This window comes from Carettochelys insculpta, chromosome 8, assembly GCF_033958435.1.
Source record: "Carettochelys insculpta isolate YL-2023 chromosome 8, ASM3395843v1, whole genome shotgun sequence".
Taxonomy (NCBI): domain Eukaryota; kingdom Metazoa; phylum Chordata; order Testudines; family Carettochelyidae; genus Carettochelys; species Carettochelys insculpta.
In genome coordinates, this window is record NC_134144.1 from 43,204,193 (window position 1) to 43,230,034 (window position 25,842).

At 41.5% G+C, this 25,842-nt stretch overlaps 1 protein-coding gene across 5 annotated transcripts in view; it reads left to right on the plus strand.

The window, feature by feature from the left end:
- The window catches only part of RBMS1 (RNA binding motif single stranded interacting protein 1), a 209,189-nt gene that overhangs the window by 123,395 nt on the left and 59,952 nt on the right, over positions 1-25,842 (plus strand). For all 5 annotated transcript variants that reach the window (XM_075000887.1, XM_075000890.1, XM_075000888.1 and 2 more), the window contains exons 3-4: positions 17,839-17,897; positions 20,668-20,759. In XM_075000887.1, coding sequence (XP_074856988.1) covers positions 17,839-17,897; positions 20,668-20,759 — 151 coding nt within the window. The remainder of the gene's footprint in view (positions 1-17,838; positions 17,898-20,667; positions 20,760-25,842) is intronic.

The following is a 25,842-nucleotide window of genomic DNA, read 5'->3' on the forward strand; positions in this document are numbered from 1 at the left end:
ACCTCTCCCACCATCCACAAGGCTAGTTGCCCTATCAAAGAAAGCTATTTGATTGCTTAAACATGATGTGTTCTTTACAAATCCATGCTGACTGTTACTTAACACCTTACTATCTTTTAGTTGTTTGCAAATTGTTTGCTTGACTTGTTGTGCCATTGTACTTTCACATACTGTTCTTAAGATGACTGGTTTGTAATTCCACAGCATGAATTTATTCTGTTTTATAGACTGACACTATATTTGCTCTTTTTCAGTCCTCAGGATCAAATCCACCTTCCAGGATTTTTCAGAGATAATCTCTGATGTTTGAGAAACCTCCTTAGTCAGATCTGAGTATTCTAGGATGAGTTTAATGTGTCCCAGTGACTTGAAAACATCAAAAGTTGTCTCGGTAGTTTTTAGTATTTTTTTTCCCCTATTTTATCTTTTCAGCCTTCCTAATTTTCATTGGCATTCATTGTTACATGTGTAATTGCGACAAAACTTTGAGTTGTGATGGTCTGAGTCATTTGATATCCAAGGTTCATTCCTTGTCCTTCTTACACAGTATTTCCCATCTGTAATGTTTCCAAGGATGTTCAGGAGGGACTGCAGACTGACCTAACTACAGCCTAACATTGCACTAAGGAGTTCTCTGTCACTGGATACGGGGTTGTTGAAGAATTAGATCTCCCTTATGGGGTGGGGGGGTGCGTGAGAGAGAGAGAGAGATTAATAATTTTGGTATGTCTTGGGAGAGAATGTCATCATCGTTTCTCTAAATACTGTTTTTCTGTCTTCCTTGATTGCTTTATCCATTAGAGCCTTCCCTCCCTCTAGTGAGCAGCCTCCATCCAAGTATGTTTGACGTTTCCGCTTAAACTTACTTTAGTATCTGACTTGGAAGAGGGCATTGTCAGATAACTACTTTGGTATCAGAGATTCATACACTGTAATTCGTCATCATGTGCAGCTTTTGGTTTCCTTCAGATAGTCATCTGAGAATAAGATTAGGTTGAGACTGTAGTAGCTCCAGAAGACTTCAGACATGATTGCCTAAGGTTACTTGACTAATGGGACCAGAGCTGCACTTATGGGCCGTGTCTACACTAGCCCCAAACTTCGAAATGGCCACGCAAATGGCACTTCGAAATTGACGCGCCTCCTTTTCGAAAGGACCGCGGCTACTTCGAAGTCCCCTTATTCCCATCTGCTCATAGGAATAAGGGGACTTCGAAGTAGCCGCGGTCCTTTCGAAAAGGAGCCCTGTCGGGACGAGCCGCGCGGCGGCGAGGCGCATCAATTTCGAAGTGCTGCAGCCACCCACATGCTAATGAAGCACTGAATATGTATTTCAGCGCTTCATTAGTAAACTTCGAAATGGCCATTTGCGTGGCCATTTTGAAGTTTGGGGCTAGTGCAGACACAGCCATGGTGATTAGGACTGAAACAGTATATATCTCAGTTACACAGAACAAATTTCCAAATAAATAACTACCATGTCTTCCTGCTGTACAGGTATGGAAAGGAAGCTCTGCCTTCTGTGTATTTTAATCAATATTCACAGGTTTGTCTTTCTTCAGCAGTGTAAAACTAAGGAAATGGCATTGAATACAACCCTGAAGCAGTAACGGCCAAGATTGCAGTTTAAATTTTGTGCTAGAAACTGGTGATTGTTCTTTTGTATCTAAAATTGGGTAGGAGATGGATTGCATTTTTTCTAAAAGCATAACATTCCCTTGTCCCAGTCGCTCAGCACTTAAGACTACTGCAGACATCTTCAAAACAGAGCAACCCAGTTATAATCAATAATATGTGAGCTGATGTTTCTGCTCAATAACATAAAGGCATTTAAATGCTCCGCTGCAGTATTTTGACGCCTTGGGTGAGCTACTTTAGAGTAAACCTTTTCCCTGTTGAAACTGAGATATTTGATCTTCAGCACATCGGTGACTTGAGACCAAGGGAGCAGTACCAAGTAAGAATCAAATCTGTGTGCCAGCATATCAAGATGACAAAAAATGGTGCCAGTGAAGGTGCAAGGAGTGATTTAGAATAACTTGTCCTTCTAATGCAGTTTCAATAAGATTGACATTAAGTTATTAGACATTAAAGAAAATAATTAGTGCTGATGGATGCAACAGAAACCCCATAGTGTTCATTTGAAGTTAATTCACAGATACATTAATCAGGAGTTGAGTACCATCATACTAAACCTAGTTCAAAGCACAACATTTATTGTTATGGGTGTTTTACTAATAGAGTTAAGGCATTAATCTAGTTATATACTATGCTTCACGAAGTTGAAAGGGATCGAAGATTAGTTGTACAAGTGTGGCTTCCCCCCCTGCCCACCCAACAGAGCTGAAGACATTTTGCTCCTCTTGGGAGGTTGTTCTAGGGACAAATGGGTACCTTTGCCTAAAAAACACTTCGAACACCGTGTACCAGATCTAAGGCCTTTTCTGTCCCCCGTGGACAGAAACAAATTTCAAAGTTGTTTGAATGTTTAAAAAACATGTAAATGAAATGGAGTGAGACTGCTGATGTGTTTAGAAGCATCCTTGAATTGTACAGCATTGGTTGTACCTCTTTTTTTTTCTTGAGGCCCCTGATATAGAGAGCCTGGGTGAGGGAAAACAGATAATGGCTGGATTGCCCATGCCATCCAGTGATCACTGCCTGCCAGAATGGCCCCAGAGGCTGCTTTAAATGTCTTCTAGGGACCAACCCTATCATGCTTTCAAAATCAGCAGTTTGTGGGTATACTAGATCAAGGTGGGGATGTGGGTGGAAAATAATTTCAAAGGCCTTCCACTGACAACATATTGTAACGAGCCTGGCATACAAACCTGGGAGTCATCAGTTCACGCTTTCCAGCTGTTCTTGACTGGTTAGATCAGGGGTCTGCAACCAAAATAGCAAGAAGAGTCATTTTTTCAAATTCAGTTACAAACTCAATACTGCAAGAGCCCCAATCCATATGAATCCTTAATGAATAACATCAAACCCTACTTTTTGTAACTCCTATTTTGAGAACAGCACACACACAATGATTTACGACAGTTAGAAAGTTTGTTACTTTCATCCCTGAATTGGAGAGCAAATGAAGACAAGAAAAATGCTGCACCTGGGGGTAGGCTCTTAAGCAGGAAGGAACAATGTTCACATCAACCCTCCATGCACCCCCCATTCCCAGACTTTACCCCTCTTTGGCCCACAATCCTGCCCCCCCATCTCCAGGCTTTAGCTGCCTCAGCTCCCAAATCTGCCCCCAATCCCCAAGCTTTGCCTTGCATCCTGTGAACCAACCCCCCTCCCACAACCCCAGGCATAACCCCTCTCAAACCCAAACATGCCGACCCGTGTCTTAGAGCATGAAGGGAGAGGAGTGGATTATATCTTGTGGTGTATGATCTCTAACTGCATTTAGTGGATACTCACAGTTACGCCTGGTGAGCTTTTAGTAATTTTTGGACTTTATGAAATTGAACTTTTTCTTTTGACTCTATTTTCCAAACTAGCTGTCACATCACTTTGTTGCCTGGATTTCTGACTGGATATACCGATCCTACTTTGTGTTCATATTAGGGCAGCAGGTATTGGTAAACCCACATGTGCAAATGTACATAGCTATTGTTTTGCTTGGCTTGTAAACAAGTATTAGCATTCTCCCTGTTTAATTTCTCAGCTTCCATATTTCTTACATACGTTTGGGGTCATTCCTGGATTGGCAACCAAGAGCTAAAAGTTGTTGTCAGAATGTGGTAATAACAGTCCAAGGCTGAGTTCTTGAACCTCCTGAACTTCTTGATTTTGCCTTCAAATGAGTTGCATTCTTGTGTTGCTTATGGGGCACTATGTTTCCTTTTTCTCTTTTTACACTCCTGATATGAGCCACATGAACAATGTTAGTTTTGTGTTTTTGTATTTGTTTTTTTTATAAACATCTTTCATTTTTGGTAGGGTGTGTTTGAAGTGCAGATTTTAGTCCTAATATACACATACTTTCTGTGAGTTCTGTAATCTTAAAGTAAGAGAACAGCCAGAGACTGTTTGCGTTTTAAAAAATAATACCACTTTGCTCTTCCATTTCTTTTTGCCATGCTCTGACACCCACCACCCCTCATGCACAGAACCACCAAAATTAGGATTCTTTTCAGATCTTCTTTCACATTGATCTATATTGTGTGCTCAAAACACATTCTGTTTGGCTGTATGAAACAGCAAATGCCTCTCATGCACTGAACTGCTTTGAATCTAGTTTGGGCACAGGCATACATTGTGAATATTCTGTAGCAAAATACAGATTCCCATTTATAATTTTACTCTAATAATGAAATAAGGATTTTTGCATCCTTTATTTTATTTTCTAAAGGTAGGCAGGTAAGAATTCCTGTAGATTTGTAAGTAATTGTGTATATCTGTACCAGAGCTTGTTAAACTAGATATTGATTAGTATTGACTGGAAGGTACTGGCTGCATTTGTAAGAAAGAGAATAAAAACTGGTTCATGTTAACTTATTTTTTTTCTAATGGTGATAATGTTTATTGCTAATATTTTCATACGTTCTGACTAAATAGCAGTTGTAAATGTGGTTTGACCATCTGTTAAGTGCTGATGACTAACTGTAAAAACTTTTTCAAAAGATAACAGAAATGACCCTCACCGAATTCCTTTGTTTTGGAAGCTTATAGTCCTTTTGGTTATAGGACTACCTTAAGTTAATTGCCATCTGCATTGTAACATGCTGAAAATATAATGGTAATATGTAAGTTTCTAAGGCTATGTCTAGACTGCAGGCTTTTGTTGACAAAACTTGTGTTGACCGAGCACACTTCCAGACTGCAGATCTCTCAGTAAATATCTGCCAGTTGAGTGTTCTGTCCACATCTCTCTGTATGCCTTCTTCCACAAGGCATGCTGCGACAGAGGGGGGTTTTCCGACATTTGGCCCTGTGTGGATGGGCCAAAAGTCAGAAAAGCTTCACCCATCAAAAATGTTGGCAAAATATATGCAAATACATTGCCCAATTGCATATCTTTTGCTGACAGTTCTTGGCAATCCAGACATAACCTAAATGATTTTAATAATAATAATCCACATACAACTGCACATTTAATTTGCTTTCAAGTTGTGTTTCTAAACAGATCACAGTGCTGCCTCATCTGAATAAAATGCATGTTTACAATATTTCATATAAGTAGCTTTTGATGTTTGCGCTGACCTGACTTATTTAGCTGTGAATAGTGCATGCAATAAAAGAATAGAATTACTAGTCTTGAATATCAGCCATCATTTGTGGTTAGAGTATGTAAATTTATGCCTCTCAAAAATATTTAACAGATTTGTAGAATAAATAGAAAAGCTTCTGCCATATATGCATAAAATGTGCTCTGAGGTTTTGGGTAAACTCAGCTAAGTTCACAAATGGAAAAAGGAAAATGTTACTACCAAATATGATAGGTTTTGTAAGTTTGGAAGGATTGTATTTTTATCTATAAACATTGATAAGTCTTGATTTTTGCCCCCCTCCAACACACACACACTTCCCATTTACAATGATTATCATTTATTACAAAGTAAGGAAAAAAGCACATTGGTAACTTACTACAGATTTTTAAGGACATATTTTGTGTATGTGTGTACATATACACCTATCCCTTGATTTATGAACATAATTCATTTGATGAAAACTGTTCTTAGGGCGAAAATTTGGAAGTAGAAAATGGAGCTGCCAGTTGAGCACTAGCTGTACTGTGAATGTTCACACGCAGGTTGTTCTTTGTTGTAATGACAATAGTGCTCATAAAATGAAAAATAGGTGTAAATTTACATGGTTCGTTGTAGTGAACATTCATAAATGGGAAGCTTATAAATCGAGGGACGTGTGTTTGACATGCATTTTTTATGTGTGATGTTGACTGTATTCTCATGAGTCTCAAACTCTGCCACCATTAAATAATTGTCTGACCCCACTTCCATAATTTCATACAATTACAAAAATCTAAATAGGTAACGTAGAAAAAATGTTTAAAATAAACATCTGTGTTATAGAAATGCAAAATCTACTTAGTCCCATAACATAATTATCTCTGTTAAGATAAAATGTTTTGACACATGCATTATTATTTTTAAAATTAAAGTGTTTTAGTTATTTAGACTACATATGTGGTTCTGAAACACGAGTCAACGATCAAATCAGTTTGTTTCTGCTAGGTGGTTTATCCTCCTTAACCCATAAACTGTAAGGCAGGCATGCCACTAAACTCCTAAACACCCTGGCAGATGGTTCAGAACTTATGCTAAATCATCTCAGGTTGGCAGAAAATAGGTTGGGTTCCTGGAGCGAAAGGGTCCGTAAAGAATACTGAAAATTACTTTTTTCTCAGTTTACAGTTTGTTCCTCAAAACTCCAGCTCTCCTTATGTTCCCTCTGCACATGTGACACATTTTTGGTAGAAAGTGGGAACTGGTATAAATGACATGCAACCTCAGGGCCACCCTGGCAGTAGTTTCATGTTTGCGAGAAATCAAAGTATGGCAGAGATGTTTGCATATCTGCTGCATTACCTACAGTGATGATTACATACAGTTACATATACCATGATGGAGATTAGCTGGATGATGATTTATTTTCACTTTTCCAAGTTTTTTACCTTTATTTCTGTCATATGCATACTGATATTATGGAAAGTAAAGTAAGCATTGTGTAACATGATTATGAGGTAACTACTACCTTGAGCTGGAGGAAACCAAACTAAGGCTACTTCTACACTGAGATAAATTCAATTTTTAATTCAGTTTTTTAACCTCATTCTTATTAATTCAAATTTGTGTCCACAAATCTTGAAATTTAACTCATCATTTTTCCATGTAGAGTTTCCGCATCTCCATTGTCCTTTGCAAGCTCCACAGCATGAGCACTGCATTGCGGGTACCTATCCCCTGTTGCTCGTGAGTGTTTCATGTTAGAATCCAAGAATGGAAAGCACTGTCCCAGAATTCAGAGCACCCAGTAGCAGAATTTGGACCTCCCCAAACCTGCCCAGTTTCCCTGTGCCGTGCGTGCTCTGTGGACGTTGGCGTAGTGACAGGCACAGGCAGCCCAGTGCACCCCTTCTTGGTTCCGTCAGCCACATGTCCACTGCAGACGTTGGCTTAGCAAAGGGCAGCTGTACTGTCGGCCCTGTCCACCACCACCACCCCTGTTCTGTCAGCCATGCATCTGGACCTTTATATTTGCAGGTCTGGTCACTGCAGAATTCATATTCAATTTCTAATTCAATCAGAAATTCACAGTTGTCCTGTGACCTTGTGCACCTGAATGGAGAGAAACAGAGAAGGAAGCAGCCATACATGGAGGGTCACCGCATAGCTTTGTGGGATACATATGAGACACTACTGGAGGCTAATAAATTTGAATTACAGACATGGTGCTTCCACATTAACCTTTATTTGAAACTAGAAATTGACGCTATATCCATTTGGCAATATCGACATTTTATCAGTGTTTGGACTCAGTAATTTGAGCTAATGGTATTCATAGTGAAGTCAGTGACGTTTTAATATCGAGTTAACTCCTTTAAATTTGATTTTATCTCGTCGTGTAGACGTAGCCCCAGTTTAGTAATTTACCATTGTTAGTGTAGATCATCCTAGCTGAGTGGCTGTTTGTTTACTTCTAGCTCACTGTTTGATGTAGGGTGTAATTTTCAGAAGTGCTCAAATTTGAGTCACCTATGATCCTTTTGAAATCAGTGGCTGATTTTCATTAATTTCAGTGTGAATAGAATTGGTCCTAGTAGCAAAACTCCTTTGGAGGGGGGAGCAGGCCAGTGCTAAATGACTGCTGCCTGAATAATGGGGCCAGAATTCTATGACATGATTTAGTGATGCCATAGCTGAAAAGATTAGGTTATTGTCACTTGTGAAATCACCAGAACCCAAAGGAAAATTAGATGCATTATTTAAACTTTGCTTTATTAATTATTTTTAACAAATCCAATCCGTAAATTTCATTATTATAAAGCCTTATACAAACCCTGCTCCCCCAGGACTGGCCATGCTGTCCTATCCTTCCTTTGCTGCTGTTTCTCTCCTAGTGATGGTTTCTGCTAATTCTTCACCCTGATGGTCCTCTCTAATTCCTGCCAGAGAGGGCCACTGACAGTTTTGCCGGTAACATTGATGGCTGTTCTGGGGTAAGGGAATGACAAGCTATTGGCTGCATCATTTCACAGCTGCATGAGTGAGTGTGATGTCATGCCGTACACTGGAACATTGCATTTTTCCATAATTGTGTCTTTTAACATATTAAACCAAATTTTGACGTGGATTGTTACTGTGCTCCATTATTATTTAAGTTCACAATGGAAGCATTTCTGCCACAGACCCATTGGTGCTACCTCTAAAGTTACAACAGAACACAAAGCCACGATCTGTCTTCGAGGTGAGAATAATGAATTTTAAATGTTGGTTTAAAATGTCTGCAGACGTGACAAAGATAATTTTTCTAATGCACTGATGTAAATTTCCACCTGACTTCCCAAAAATTATCCCACTAATTCTAATTAAAGGTTATTTGGAGACCCAGTAATCTCTTGCAAAATTATTATTGGAAGCTCACAGAATGTATTGTTTCCTGGTTCTCCAGTCAGATACTGCCGAATGGGCAAAGATTATCCACTTTCTGACAGAGAGAAAGAGGAAGCAAACATTCCTGACTCTAAATGTTTCTCCTTCCTCCTAGCCTCCTTCCTTCTTTCTCTGCTAAAATAGAATAGAACAGCTCTTGGGTTGCTGGAGGGAGTAAATCTTAAAGCCCTCCCTACTCCCAAGCAAATCCTTCAGACCCCGATTCTTCTCTCTCAGCTACTCATTCTTCATTAGAGTTTCCAGGACTTGGACACCTCTTGTTAGTTAAAGGCAAACTTATTCGTGTAAAAAGAGCCATAGGACTAGATAACAAAACACCTATTCTTAAAAGTATAGAATGCCCTTTTTATCTTTTACAGGGGTCAGCAACCCCCAGCACCCATGCCAAGGGTGGCACGTGAGCTGATTTACCACAGCATATGAGGAAGGAGCTCAGCCCCGCCCTTCTTCCTCCCATGCAGACAGTTCTGGGGCACATCCACATGCATAGGACAGGGGCTGGGGCCGGAACCACAGCCAGTGTCCCCACCAGCCCTTCTGCAGCACAGGAGGGGGCCGGAGCCCCTGTCATAGCGGAAGGTGAGGGCTGGAGCCCCTGACACACACCCCTTCACCACAGCATAGGGCTAGGGCTGGGGCTGGAGCCCCCCCCCCACCTATCAGAGCTTTGTGGTAGCTCCAGGAACATGGTGTTGGAGCTCCATGATAGTCCAGGGAGCCTGGAGTCCCAAGAGAGTGGGCGGTTGCAGCCACCTGGAGCAGAAGCCCTGGATCACCTCTGGTCTGGCAAATTCTGTCCTTCAGGACCTTTCCACCTGAGGCCCTGCCCCTTCCAGGGGGCCCAGAGCCAATTCCCCACAGAGCCTGGCGAAGTCTCTCATCAGTCCTGCTTGGCTGTGGGGTGTTCTGATGTAGAGCTCTGTCTCTTGCTGCTGAAGTGGTTTCAGTTGTATCAGTAATTAAATTGTCACTGGAGCTGGGGTACTCTGGGTCTCCCGCCAGTGTGGGTGCCCTAACCACTAGACTCGTGGGTCACTCTGTCTTTCTGGTCCAATGTCTATTTAACCAAAATGAACAGCCCCACATCAGAATACTCCACAGCCTAGTGATGTGAGCCCACTCTGGAGAGATCAGAGATCCTCATTGTCTCCTTTAGCAGGCACAAGGAGACAGGATCAGACTGACAGGAGTGTCACTGATCGGCTTTATTAATTTATTAATGAAGCTGTTGTAAGTAGGACTGTTAGCGACTTTATAAAGTACCACCAGCACTCGGGCCATACACAGAGGTCAAAAGGTCAAATTTCAGCTCTCTGCCTGGAAAAGGTCGCTGAGCCCTGGGCTAGTGTGTTGAGCACCTCAGTGCTAAAGAGCATTTTTCAGAGCATTACTTGCTTCTGAGTAACGAAAGGCAACATAAAATAATAGGTTGTACCCAGTGATGTCCCTTTGCCTCCCACCCTCATCACTTACTGCTGGAAGGAAACAAAGCAGCAGAAATATAGCACTTTAAAGACTAACAAAATGATTTATTTGGTGATGAGCTTTCATGGGACAGACCCATTTCTTCAGATCAATTTCATTTCCAATGCAGACTGACATTTATAAGTCTGCTGGAAGGAAGGAAGACCTAGAGATGGCACGTGTATGGATGCATCCTGCAGTCATGGTCTCCAGATCCACTACTATGCAAAAAGGAAATGATTCTCTATCAGAATTTTTATAAGTGGATGCTCTTACACTGAGTGGATGGAGCAGGTTATACAGACTGGCCTCTGTCCATTTTGGGGGAGACCACTTGATGGTATGCCTACCCAGAAGCAAACCAAAGGTTTTACAGATAGAGAAATAAGCTAGGAAAGAAAAGGGATTCTAAAGGGAACACGTAATTATAAAACTGTGTGTGTCTGTACTTGGGAATGGGGTAAAAAACATAGGCTAATATTTTCTGTGTGCCCCCAGCTTCCCTAGGCGCAAGAGGGGTCCTGGTACCACCCCCTCATTTTTCTCCTCAGCCTAAGGCCTGCTCTAAAAGCCAGCTCTGCTGGCTCTGCTTGCTTCAAAGTCCCTCATGCTGCTGTTATCCCTGGCAGTATGCTTATGGCCATTTTCTTTTTGCATTACTCGGAAAGCATAGAGAGCAGAGTTGAGAATCTTCCATTGCTTCACTCATTTTACTTGAAGGTGGCTAGTCTGGCATTACATCTGAGTGTGATAGGGTTTGTGACATAGAGGCTACGTCTACACGTGCACCCAACTTCGAAATAGCTTATTTCGATGTTGCGACATCGAAATAGGCTATTTCGATGAATAACGTCTACATGTCCTCCAGGGCTGGCAACGTCGATGTTCAACTTCGACGTTGCTCAGCCCAACATCGAAATAGGCACAGCGAGGGAACGTCTACACGCCAAAGTAGCACACATCGAAATAAGGGAGCCAGGCACAGCTGCAGACAGGGTCACGGGGCGGACTCAACAGCAAGTCGCTCCCTTAAAGGGCCCCTCCCAGACACACTTTCATTAAACAGTGCAAGATACACAGAGCCAACAACTAGTTGCAGACCCTGTATATGCAGCACGGACCCCCAGCTGCAGCAGCAGCAGCCAGAAGCCCTGGGCTAAGGGCTGCTGCCCACGGTGACCACAGAGCCCCGCAAGGGCTGGAGAGAGAGTATCTCTCAACCCCCCAGCTGATGGCCGCCATGGAGGACCCCGCTATTTCGATGTTGCGGGACGCGGATCGTCTACACGTCCCTACTTCGATGTTGAACGTCGAAGTAGGGCGCTATTCCCATCCCCTCATGGGGTTAGCGACTTCGACGTCTCGCCACCTAACGTCGATTTCAACTTCGAAATAGCGCCCGACGCGTGTAGACGTGACGGGCGCTATTTCGAAGTTAGTGCCGCTACTTCGAAGTAGCGTGCACGTGTAGACGCAGCTAGAATGTGCTTATTATAGACTCTAGTTTCATGTGAAATATTTTGTCAGATTGCTCCAAAATAGGAAGTTTTGGTGCTTTTTATATAAAATATTGTGCATTTATATAAAATTTTCTCCTGGAAATGGCAAAGAACTGATTTATGCCTCCCTCCCCTCCACAAAAAAAAAAAAAAAAAGTTGCCTGTGCTGTTGTGCTGTCCACCTTCACTTGGAGGGATATGAAATATAGTCTTTCTTTTCTGTTTGTAAACAGAAAGGGATCTAGCAACATGTAGAATGTGAATAATTTCCATAGAGCCCCCATCAGGCACACACAAGAAGGCCTGGTCCACATGGCAAAGATTTGTGTTTTGTTCTTTAAAAGTCTCCCCCCCCCCCCCCCCAATAAACTTTTACCTGGCATGTCATGCTGCATTATTTCATTTCCAGAATTGATTGATTTACTCTAAACTGGAATGATGGTGGATTTTGTTTGTTTTTTGAATAAGACACGTGGATGTGCTGTACATGCAGCAGCTGTAGCATTTCAGTTGAACTATTCTGCTTCTGATGGTTGTCCCACTGTTATCCCATGCTACGTGGTTTCTTGCCCGAATTGTCTTGTCTATTTCTCTGTCCTGTACTACATCAAGGTCATTTTTACTGAATGTCACAAACCTTCTCCCCCGGCCCTTCTTTAAATGATAACACTCAACTAAGAGCTCCCCGTTGCGGGTTCAAAGCACAGTGAGCTCACACACAGACCCATGTAGAATTTATGGCCGCCATGTTCTGTACATCTGTGTGATCATGTAAGGATGTCCTGGACTTCCTTGTCCTCTACAGAGAGAAGTTTATATCCCGACTTATCTGAACAGCTGTCACTGGAATACTAGGATCTAGTAATGTGTGTCCAGAGCAAATGAAGCAGAAGAGATAGACATTGGAACAGTGCTGCCTCAGAGCAAAGGGGCTCTAACAGGGCTACAGCAACACCAGGGTCAGCAACAGGCCTCCAGCTACCCTCCCATTTGGTGAGGATTTTGGCAAGGAAGGCCATCATCAAACCCTGCGATAGGCTTCTGGGGAGGACGGCCACAGTAGGCCAACCAGCCTTCAAAGGCACTGACCAGGAGGAGTCTTTCTCCTGAACAGCCAAGATTTCTTCATGATACCACATTCTGAGCCAGAGCACACAAGTGCTAGAGGTGAGAGCCAGTCTAAAACTACTGAGTAAGGTAAACAGCTAGTATTATGAGTTCCACTACAATACAACTGAAAAGGAAGATTTAAACAATTTTTTCCCATGTATTCACTGACAGCCATCGTTTTGCCCAGACTTCATCGCACGGTCAGCTATTCTTGTTTCCCTCACATACCACACACACACACACACCCCGGACCCTAACACTGCTCAAAGTGGTATTGTTAGCAGAGATTTATCCTCTGAAGGGTTTGGTTCTGTTAAATATGTCCCACAGCCATTGACCAAACGTGCTACCCCCAAGTGCCATGTAATTCTCCCTTCCTTCTGCCACCCCCATGTTCTGCCATATCCCTGCTCAAGATGATGACCATGTAAGGGGTTAAAGAACACACACGTTACAGTGCTGGCATGTTTATTGTAAAAGCAAATAGAAAAGGTACTTGGGCTCAGGTCTTAGTCTGACATCACTGCCCTCAGTTTTTAGCTGCCTTTACGCTACACTAATCTACTGGCAAATTTCAAAATGCGAATAGAAATTGTGTAATATTTGACTTTTTTTTTTGGAGATACACATCTCCTATAACTGGAAGGGACCTCAGGAGGTCATCTAGTCCACTGAAAATGGAAACACCCCGTGGCCTGTGTGAGAACATGTTTTACAAAGTGATCACTCTGAAGCTAACCTCTCAGTGATTCACCGAGGGAACCAACGCTCAGCTTCCAGCTCCCCAGCCATTGACCTTCTTCTTTGGGACCCCCATTTCTCTCCTTTCTGGCCTGGGTATTCCCTGGCTACGCAGCTCCTGGCCTCCTTTGTATTTCCCAGCAGACACTTTACCCAAGGATACTTGCTTGTTTTCTCTTCAGAGACAGATGAGTGTTATTTCTGTGGTGCCTGACAGTAGCTCAAAAACATCATGAGTGTGTGAGAGATGATTTATAATGCATTCGGAGCAGAATGATGAGTTTATTTAGACACCAAATCTCAGAATTCCAGTGAGTTCCACTGGGCATTGGCTGTGACTGATTCTCTACCTACGCACTCCGAGCACAGGTAATGGGGGCCAGCTAGCCTAAAAAATGGCCAAACCCTGCCTCTGAACCTCTCACAGTCCTGTGATAATGGCAGGGTAGGGTTCATTGCTGCCATCTGTCCAGTGAGTTTCACGTTCCCATCGCAAAAGAAAGGAGGATGAAGGTTTCCAACTGTGCAAGTGTGAGCCCTGTAAACTACGTCTGATGTCGGAGAATCCAGCTGGGTTATTCCTCTTTGTACCACTTTTAAAACACAAGTGATCTCTTCCATACTACTCCCCTGGAGAAACAAAGCTAGGGCATGCGTGGGGCTTATAAAAGTATTTATATATCCCTCTGTGCCACACACAAATCCCTATATAACCATGAGAGGTATGGTCTGACTCTGGAGTCTACACGTTTCTCTGATGTAGAAGTGCAGTGTCTCATTTCTAGTATACCTGCCAGAACCTTTCAGCTTCCGTCATGTGCATGTTCAGGAAACCACTTTTGTGGTTTACAGTATTATATGTACATACTCAGACAAATAAAGGACCAAAATGTTTCCATTAATGTGGGAACGCCTACAACTTGAGACTCTGGCTGGAGAATTGGAGTTAAAAAGGGAAGATACATCTCTGCTCTGTGACCCCACAGAAATAAGGTGGTGGCTCTCGAGTTCTTACATTATGGCTACGTCTACACTAGCCAAAAACTATTTCGAAGTTTACTAATGAAGCGCTGAAATACATATTCAGTGCCTCATTAGCATGCAGGCGGCCGCAGCACTTCGACATTGACATGGCTTGCCGCTGCGTGGCTCGTCCAGATGGGGCTCCTTTTGAAAAGGAGCCCACCTACTTCCAAGTCCCCTTATTCCCTTCTGCTCATAGGAATAAGGGGACTTCGAAGTAGGTGGGGTCCTTTCGAAAAGGAGCCCCGTCCGGATGAGCCGCGCGGCGGCAAGCCGCATCAATTTCGAAGTGCCACTGTCGCCCACATGCTAATGAGCTGCTGAATATGTATTTCAGCGCTTCATTAGTAAACTTCGAAATGGCCATTTGCATGGCCATTTCGAAGTTTTTGGCTAGTGTAGACACAGCCTATGGCTTTAGTGTGGGCAAGGTCTCCAGCAACAAGCACATCTTCGTGTTATCATAACTTGGTGATGGGTTTCCAGGGCAGCTGGTTATTTGTAGTGGCTGTGCTGTCTAGGATGCAAGAGCAAGGGGACACACAATGCTGGTGGAGGTACAGGGCCTCTGTGCAAGTAGCACTGGCCTCTGTTAAATCCCCAGGCTTGAACCACCTGCCTTCATGCATAAGTACAACCCTGCCTCTCAGAGAAACATTTCAGTGAAACTTCATGAACACAATGCAGTTGTCCTGAATTGTGACAGCTTGCTATGGCTACATTAAATTTTTAAAATAAACTGCCAAATATGCGCAGATCTACACACATTTCTGTATTATTCCAGGAAATAACTTTTAGACTGATACGTGGCTGCTGAGTCTGACACATGGGACCACACTTTTCTATGAGGGGTCTGTGGCAGAAACTGAGTGCAGAAGGGAGCTTTAGGGTAGGTGACTGATGTGAAGGAGGCAGGGGGCGGGGGCTAGTCTGGTCTGGTCCAGCCAATGGGATTTGAGAAATTGTGCTGCGCTGCCTCTGTCCCCAGCAAAATTTCTCAGGTCCCATTGTCTGGTTTTGTGCATTGCTCCCACCTCCAGCAAATTCTTTCAGCTCCAATTGGCCACTCTCCTGCCAATAGGAACTAAGATATTTTGCTGGGGACAGAGTGCAGCCCTCTCCTCTCCGCAGCCTTAGAGGCAGGCTACTGGACAGATCAAAAGGGCTACATCTACATTAGCCCCAAACTTCAAAATGGCCACGCAAATGGCAATTTTGAAGTTTACTAATGAAGTGCTGAAATGCATAATGAGCGCTTCATTAGCATGTGGGCGGCCGCTGCACTTCGAAATTGACGCGACTTACTGCCGCGCGGCTCGTCCCGACGGGGCTCCTTTTCGAAAGGACCCCGCCTACTTTGAAGTCCCCTTATTCCCATGAGCAGATGAAAAGGAGCCCCGTCGGGACGAGCCGTGCGGCGGCGAGGCATGTCAATTTTGAAGTGCTGCGACCGCCCACATGCTAATGAAACGCTGAATACGCATTTCTGTGGCCATTTCGAAGTTTGGGACTAGTGTAGACATGGCCAAGGTGTGTCAGGTCAGATCTTGCCCACCTCGGTATAACATGTTTGTCTTATTGCCGACTTACTGTGAATTTGACTGCTTACTAAGCTCCAAAAGGAAGTAGCAACTTGAAGTTGTCTTCCCCTCTTACATCTGCTTACATAGCAGCTGATGAGTTGCCTACACTGCACTTTTTTCTGCATACCATAATATATTGATATATGTGTATCTATGATAAGTTTTAGCATTTTCCAACTAGCAAAATTCATTAATTTCAGCTCTTACGCATTGCAGCCATAGTATCCTGTTAGGTATTAATGGAATACAGGAAGTTATTTTTCTGTATAAAGAACTAGCTGTGTTCCATATTTCTCCTTGTCATGTACAGATTGTTTGGATTAAATGTAGTTAGAAAGCAAATGGAGGAAGTTGTCGTGGAGTGGGAGTAAAGAGATACACATTCTGTTCCCAATTCTAGCACTAACTCACTGATGGCTGGTCCTGAGCTGTTGAAGTGCTAAATGTCGGCAGCAAAGGGGAGTTGAGTATTTAGCACTAGAGCTGACCTGGGAAATAGATGTCAGCAGATGGTCTGTATCCACAAAAACAACAACAAGTCTTGTGTCACCTTATAGACTAACAGATTTTTTGGAGCATAAGCTTTCGTGGGCAAAGACCCATTCCATCAGTACATCTTTGCCCACGAAAAATTGTTCTCCAAAAAATCTGTTAGTCTATAAGGTGATATGGCACTTTTTTTTTTCTCTCTTGGGAAATAGAAATTCAGTACGATGGAAAAAAATGTTTGATATTTTTACAGGCTGAATCTGAACCAACAGATTCCCCCATGCCCCACTATGGCTGGAAATTCTCAATGGAGTTGAAATTCTGCAGCCTTTTGTTTCAGAAGCACAGAATACCCCCACAACAGGACAAATTTGATGTTTCCATGACAAAACTCCCTCACGTCCTGGCAGGCTACAGTGGAGCCACAATGCCTGGGAAGCTAGGCTGACAGTCAAGGAGTGGGAAAGCCATGGAACTGGGACTTATTTTAGATGGCAAATGAAAAAAATAGTGGAAAATTCTGCTTCTGTGGAAAGTCGAATTTTCCAGTGGAAAATTCCTGACGAGCTCTTCTCAGCCCTTGAAGTGTCAAGGTTTTCATTGCTTTCTGGGCTTGTCAGTGCCAGGAGGGGCATGTGGTTATTTTTAAAGCGTCAGCAAATATGTTTTAGAACCCTGGTGAAGTCAGGACAGCTTCTACTTTTAACATATGGTTGCTGGTACATGTATTATCTGGGAAGAGTCCAGAGTTCATGTCAAACAGCTAACACTTGTTAAAACAACTTCTTTTGCTGTCTAGGGTTCTAATATGTGTCAGCTATCACATGTTTTTGTTTTCTGTTTTGTTTGTTTAAACCACACACACACACTTTTCCCCAAGTTTGAGTAAGCACTGTGTGTTACCTCATGTGTAACATAGGAATAATAATGTATGCCCCCCTTTTCAAAGTGCTTTCGGAAGAAAATAAGGTCTAAGTGTTTGTTTAAATTAAATTTATTTTCAAAATTAAGACTAAGCTCCATCTTTAACGTAGGACATTTGTAATCTTTACACAGTTATGGAAAATTAGAGAGGAAACCTTAGTATATAAATCTAACAAACTGAGGATTAAAGTTTGAAGTTCCTTCTTCTTTACATGATTTTTTTGCTGTTTTTATCAATATATCCTTGTATGGCATTATAAATTAAAAGTGAACAGAAGATTTAATGGTAAAATTACATGATCTTGGTCTCTGTTGTAACAGGATGTCACAAGTATAATTTTTACTTCCTTTTTTAAAAAATTTTAGATATGGGAAAATTGTATCCACAAAGGCTATTTTGGATAAGACAACAAACAAATGCAAAGGTATGTTTGTATTTAAATTATATTTACCTATTTGTTTCAAATGATTTTAAAATTGGCCTTTGGTTTAAAAATCACTTTCTGTGTTTATCCATATAATATACATTCTTATTCCTAACCAAAGTTTAGTTTTGTCCAATGTCTGTATATTTGTTACACTTGTCCCCAGTAGAATTGTCAAATAGTCTGTGTCCAAGCAGTGTGCCAAAACTTCAAATGACTCCAGTGAAGTTAACAGACACAGCACACACTGGTATTTAGTGCCTGCTTTAAAACGGAGAATGAAGTAACAAAACAGCTTCCCCCCTCCTTTCCCGGGGAGATCAGAATGCCTTAAAAAAGACCATTCTACTGTACTAAGTATCTGGAAACGCTACACATTGTGCAGATTGTCTTTATTAATTAGAACGGAGTAGTTTTAAGCAGTACTTAATTACATGTTCCAGTACCCTAATTGTGTTTTTGTTCTATGCCTGTTGCATATATTGGTGGGAAGACACAGGGTTTGTTTTCACAAACATAATTATAGCTGGGGAAAAATAATAAACTTTTTTCAGATACACTAGCTATGTTAATTCAGTGCTCTGACCTTCAAGATTTCATATAATTATTACTGGATCATACCGCTCAACATAAGTGGAGGGTGGAGGTCTAGCAGCAGACTCTGACATTCTTTCTGACAATGAGGATAATTCCTATGCAAAGGGAAGAATGGAAGTCAGCTGATTTAGCAACGTTAAGCAGTGTGAATGCTGACCCCATGAATGAGTACAGAGTTGACAAGCAGGAACAGGAGAGGAAAACTTGTCATTAATAGAGGCCCACCTTATTGGGGCACTGCTTTTTTTTGTGCTCGTACTTGCAAGCACCGAGTACCGGCACCTCGGCAGCCCCAGCCACAGGATTGATGTAAGCACTATGTATGGGTAATGCGGAGTCAGTGGTGCAGAATGGGTTCTAAACATGGACCAATCAGAGAGGCATTGACAATTGAAAATATGTATCTTCCTGAAAACTTTAACTCCAAGTGCTTTTACTATAATGGGGGAGGGGAAGAAATAGAGAACCGTTTTTCTGTATTTTCAATTTTTAATTGTTAACAGGCAGCCAATAGATTAGCTTTATATCCTATCTAAAATGTAACGTTTCCAGCAGCACGATCTTCCCATAATGACCTTCTTTGTGATTTGCTTCAGTACCAAGAGAGAATAGAGCCACTTTCAGAGTCTCCAGGGCCACACGCTCCTGCTCTACGATTTTATTTATTATCAAGTTAATCTTATACAAGGCTGTTTATTTTGGGTGAGAATTTCAATAACACCAAGGGGATTAAGTCACCTCACTCCCAGTGGTTTTCTTTTGACTAGAAGGCAGTGGATAGTTTAAATAAATAATGGCAACTAGCACCTAGATATCTTTGGAAACCCTAACCTGTAACATTACTGCATGATTAAAAGCTTCATTTGTTTGTCCTCCAACTCTTCTGGAGTCTGTTGATAGATTCCCTTTTAACCTGTTCCTTGTTATAAGTGATAAATTCATGTACTTCCCCGAATAATCAGGGTCAATTTTAAAAATTAAACATGGTTATGTATTGGAAATTTTTTTTAAAAAAATCCACTGTTGTCTATACCAGTGGTTCCCAACCTTTTCAATAGTGCAGATGCCCAATCACACCCCCTCCCCAAACCCTTTTGTGGATCCCCCATCAAAGCCCATCCTAGATGCTATGTATACTTCTTCATTAAATGAGAAAGGAAACCACAACATAGATTTTCAGACATCAATTAATATTATTATTGGATGATATTTCATTTAAAAATAATAATTTATTGTAACTTTGGAATTTATTTAAAATTTATTTTCTATGATCATTTTCATTTGTCTTTTTATTTTTTTCATGGACCCCCTGCAATACCCTCGCAGACCCCCAGGGGCTGGGGCTGGGGCTGGGGCTGGGGCTGTAGCCATTTCATCTGTTGCTGCAATAGAAACATTTTAGGAACAGTGGGTGAAATCTTGGTCCCAATGAAGTCACTGGCAGCCAAGATTTCACACTTCATAGAACTAAACTAACCACTGTCTCATGTATGCACGATGGAATATCTATAACTTACCAGTTTGTTAGAAACTTGAGTCTGATAGTACACCATCGTTGGTGTTTGGTAAAAGTTTAGAGTATTTCACTTGTAGGTCCTTTAGTGACCAAAAGTTTTAAAAAGGGTTCAGAACGGAACTAGGTAAGTTCATGAAGGATAGGTGCATCAAGGACTATTAGCCAGGGATGCTGTTCCTAGCCTCTGTTGGAAGACAGGATATGGTGCTAGAGGGACCTTTGATCTAATCCAGTATGGCCATTCTTATGGTCTTATACATTAACATGAAATTGCTATTCAGTGACCTTTGTGATCCCTCTAGTTTCTAGTGGATAAATAGCCAGATCACACAAAGTACTATAATAATTGTTGGATTCTTTGTCATAAGTGACAAGTGAATATGCATGAAAACTGACCTGTCCCCTTATTACAAAAGTAATGTCCATCTTATGGTGAAGGACATTGGTGGGACAGTGCTGGGAAGCTTATCCTTCTGCTGGATTTTTTTTTTTTTTTGGTGACTGAATGAAAATCTTCAGGTTCCAAGGCTGCCAAATTGTCCCTCTTCCAACAGCATGAAATTTGCCTCAAAAAAGATATACAGGTAACTTTTGCACGGTTTAATTTTTAAAAAACTGCTGGTTTGTTTCTCAGTAAAAAGATGTTTTAAATTTCAGGTTACGGTTTTGTAGATTTTGACAGCCCGGCAGCTGCTCAGAAAGCTGTTTCTGCTCTGAAGGCTAGCGGAGTCCAAGCACAGATGGCAAAGGTATGTTTAAAAGTCCTCTAAAAATTTGTGGAGTGTAATCTGAAAGTGAAAAAACTTGTGCTTTTTCAGTTCATTGGCTACACAAGGCTCAAGGTCCCTTACTGAGATGCAGGGTCACTAACCCCCACCATGCCTGAGTTAAAAAACGGGGATGGTTAACTGGAACTCAGCCTCCTGAACAGTGTATGGAAAGGTGAGATCTTCAAGGGCTCTGTCACGCTGCTGAACTGAATGGGATTTTTTTCCCTACTGATTTCAATAGAAGGCACAGTAGGCCCTAAAACTCAAGACTTCCCAGATGAAAGTCAACACCTTGAATTATATCTGGAAACAAATTAGCAAGTGATGAAGTTTTGTAGAACATAATTATATGCTACATGTGTGGAGTATCCCTATGGAGGCGGTCTGCTCTACTCTTTACTAATGGAAATTTTCAAGTGGTTGTGATGGGGAACCTTCTTCATTTCCTAATAGGTCAGGGGGATGAATCTTCAGCAGCTTGCATGGTGGGCTTTTTGGGGATCCAGAGGCTTCCATGGTTTGTAGCTCAAGAACACCCTATCAAGTGGATGCACTGTGGCTAGGGACCTCAGAGCTTGCAGGGGAGCTCACGAGCTGAGAGCCAGGGACCGCAGAACTTCCAGAGTATGCTATCCCAGAGAACCCTGAAAAACTGTCTCAGAGCCAGGGATCTTGTTCCTTTTTTGGAGAATTTCGAAATGTTTTATTCTCATTCCAAAATATCATAATCTTCCATGATACTGAATCATCTTTCTCTGAAGAGGTCTAGTATCTGCCTATTCATCATACTTTCAGTTAACAGTTACTGTTGGGGTTATGTTTGTCTTTTTTTTTTTTTAATAGCTGGTGAGGTTTGTAAATCCAGAAAGTCATAAATCTGTCTGGGTAATACTTATTCATTTTGTTAAATACCCTGTTCCCAGTACAATGCAATAAAGACAAACACAAATTTATAAATAAAGACGGTGCCTATTTTGTGTATATAATTAGATTTTAGTAATTCTTAAAACTAATAATTCTAAGGTGTAAATATAGCTAGACAAAATATTGATGTGATTAAATCTCAGAATATTTTAAAAAATTACGGTATACTGCAGATAAAGAAAGCTTTTTAGGCACTACCCGTAGGGTTCTATATGCAGATTTTTTAAGTTGAGGTATTTTTCCACAGCTTCTCAGCTGAGGAGAACAGTTAAGCTAACAACATAAGATTTGTTTGGACAGGTTCCAGATCAACAAAATAGAAACCATATGTTTAATGCTTGATGCATATTTCACCACAAACAGGCACTCATGAATGTACGTACTTACAGATAGTGTGAAATTTCTTTGTGTGCGTGTGTTTTGTTTTCAGCGGTGGTCATTTGAAGATTTAAATATTTTTTTAAAGATATGGTATGTTAAAATAATGATGAATATTTTTGATTAAATAATTCTTGGTGACCTTCAGAGCAAAGCCAACATTCTAATATGAGATAATCATTTTGAACGTTGTATATTATAGGTCTGTTCTACCTGCTGGTAAGCAGGAGTAGATTTCAAATAGGAATAAAATATTAATATGCCTTTATGTGCTGCACACTTAGTCCTGAATATATAAAAATTTTGTGTTGAATTTCTGAAGCACTCCTGTACACATAAGCCAAAATGTTAAACTTGAGTGCCTAAAATAAGTGACCTGCATTCGTGTGAGGTTGTTTTAGACTGGAACTTGGTGTACTGGCGTTTGATATATGAGAGTAACGTTTCTTTCTTTTCAAGATGTGAACCAAGTCCAAGATTTTCCAGAGCGACTGGTGATTCTAATTGCCACAATATTTTGAACTACTTTGTAACATCTTAAGGAGAACTGCTTTTCCAGAAAGTGCTGAACATAAGCTTTCTGAAAATCAGGCCCATTGAACATGTCTCATGTTGGGTGCCTAAAAATTGAGACATTCAGAGTCAGTAGTCATTTTAAAATAATTTTGGCTAAGATTTACACAATCAATCTCTTTTAATATGCAGGGGACTATATAAATAGTGTATTTTTTCTACCTGTTTTGCATTCTGTCTTCTGCTCTAGAAATGGTTTTGTTATAATTAAATTGTGCAATCCGTTTTGCCAGTAATGTAGTTTACAGCCTAGTTGTCTGGGACGGCTGGGGTGCAATTTTCCATAATCTCGCGCTGGTGGTCTGCCTCAAAGATTGATGCAGCTAGTACAGTTTCAAGTGAGCATAAGGAAGTATACTGGTCAACTGATTGACTGACCTTGATTGACCTGTCATGGATATGATAAAACAGAATTCTTTAATGTCCCCCACAATCAATAATCTGGCTTCTGAATAGCCTCAATTTGCTCATAATCATTATGGTATGGTATGGGGGCCTGCAGCAGATAAAGCCATAGGAAGGAAGTCTAATAGGTGGAAAGAGGCCCACTGATGGGGAGGAGGAAGGGAGCAATAGTTCCAGGGTACAGCAATTCAAAAAGGCCCAGGACTCCTGGCTGCTGCTACTGAGGATTCAGTGATGACCAGACCTTTGGGCCCTTTAAATCACCTCAAGAGCACCAGGCAGTCCTGAGGGCTGGCTTTAGGGGGGAGCCTTGGCACTCTCTGGGCAGTGCTGAGTGCAGCTGCTCCAGCCCCACCTAAGGCCCTGCCATTTCCTGGAGCACAGAGCTGCTGCCCCCTCCTTCCCCAGCCACATTGCCCAGGGCCAGTCACTCCCCCTCCCCCAGGATGGCAGTCTTGTTCTGAGTCTGTCCATGGCAATGCTTTTGCAATCTCATGCTGTAGCTTTGCAGGGGACAATAATCTTCTCTACTTGAGTTTCAGCTAGTGGTGATCACTGAGGTGATTTGGGGGCCTGAGGCATAGGCTTCAAGCCACATCCTCTGAATTAGACCCACATCCCCGTGGCTGCTGAAGACTAATATGGGATACTAGATAACCGGGATTATCTTTTAGAGAAGTCAGAATGACAGTGTCTGTTAAGGGAGCACACAAAACTATCTCATGGTTCTGATGCTTTCAGTTATACTTTCTAAACTTAGGGGACATTACTGGGATGTTTGTGGTGAGGCAGGTGTGGGTTGATAATGGCCTTTCAGTGATGAAGATCAAACATCTTGATTCTTCTAGAGCTGTCAGAGACCTTTCACACTGTTTACTATGAGATGGTGTTGACTTGCTTGTGTACTCAAATGGCTTTGTTCCTTTTTATTCTGGAAGATTCCCAGAGGTCGTATTGAGCAACTGTTCATCTGTCCCATGAGTTCTTTCATGTAGGATTCCATTGTGTTACCCCTCTTTTTCAGTGTGTGAATGGGACGTTTGTGATGTGAGATTGTGAGTTGAATTAGGAGGTGGTTACCCCTCATTTGGCTCCTGGCTGCAGCTTTAGTAATTGGCTTTATGTAATGTTCTAAATGGTTTGGCCCTCCCCACAGCAGGAGGGATCAGCTATGGCACTCAAGCTTGCATCTTCTAGGAGGGTAATTTTTCTGTGAGGATCAATCTTACCTTCCTCACTTGGTCCAAGGAACTAGAGTCTGATGATCGTCAGGGCATATTGCAAGGTCTGGATCTCATCACAGGTTCTTGAGGCAGTAAGACGAAGTGTGTATCATGCGTGCATGCTAATGCAGTATATGGTATAGTTAGTCTTAATGAATTAATTGACTGTCCAAAAGTGAAAGTCCAATTTCCAATTATTTTATATTTATTTTTCTTAAAATTCTTTCTTTTTACATTTATTGTTCTGCTGGCTCAGAAAGCAAAAGACTTGTGTCTTTGAAATACAGATAATTGCCTAATTGTACATGCACTTGGAGTTGGTTGATAAGCCCATTAGTATATACAATAAAAATAAAAATTGCTTATTTACTATTTTAGACTTTGTGATTGTGCTCTGCTAGGACTTCCTAAAGCAGATTAATAGAATAGATTTTAATAGCTCTGAAGAACCCACTACTTTGTATTTGTTCAAAGCTCTGCACAACATCGTCATAGTAAGGATTGTCCTTTTGTCAAAGATTCACATAGGAATGTCTCTGCTCATGAATTGACAGTGAATTGTATCTAGTGCTCAGGAATCTGGGGAAGTAAACCAGGATCTGGCATACACAGACTCTTCTCAGAGCACTAAAATGTTGGTTTAAAAGGCCTTTTGCCAGAAGCAGTGTTTAAAATGCCATCTTGCAATTAACAAATCATACTTTTAAGTGCCACTGGGAGAAGGTTTAGAGGTATTGTGGAACAGGATTGAAATAACTTATCCACCGAAATCCTGATTCAATCTCGGTAGAGCGAATTTAGTCCTGCCTAATTTTGAGATAGATAACCTGAAAAGTACTTAAACTGGGATATAATTAAAATTGCTTCAGGAGTCTCCAGTTAATTTAAATCTTGTAACATTGTATTTAATATGTTAGCCGCAATAAAATAAGCGTCTATCTAAATGCACATTAAGGAATTTCTGTAAGAGGGCTGCTGCAAATTTATTGTGTAGCAAATTCAGTTAAATTTGCCAACTGTTTCTCTACCTTCCCTGCCCCGCCCCCCCCCTCCCCCCCCCCCCGGTATGCTGCAGGGTGAGTTTTGTACAGATTGACTAAAGAATAAAACAGCAAGTAGAATGTCAGCTCTTAGATTGTGATATGACTAGAGCAGAGACAGTCTCTTCCTCCGTATATGTGCATTGGCAGGCCCTCTCAGAGGTCCAGAGAGGCTTGGGCCACTTCCAGCTTTTGAGTACCCTAGCCTTAATAAAAATAAAAAATGACAACACATGAATACAAACTAAGGCACCAAAAAAGGAGACACACAATTTGAATGTCTGAATATAGATAATCTAGAGGCTTTTTCTGTGCAAATGCACTAATTGCTGAGGGATGTACATAAAAACAAGTTGCAAAACTTATCAAATGCATAAAAATTATTAAGTGTCTAACTTTGAGGTCCAGGCCAAATGGCTCTCCTGGTCTTTGTCCCCCCTACCCCTATTGGTCCTGCGTATTGGTTGAAATAGAAAAAGATAATAAATAATATAAATGACTGTGCGATGGCATGGCATT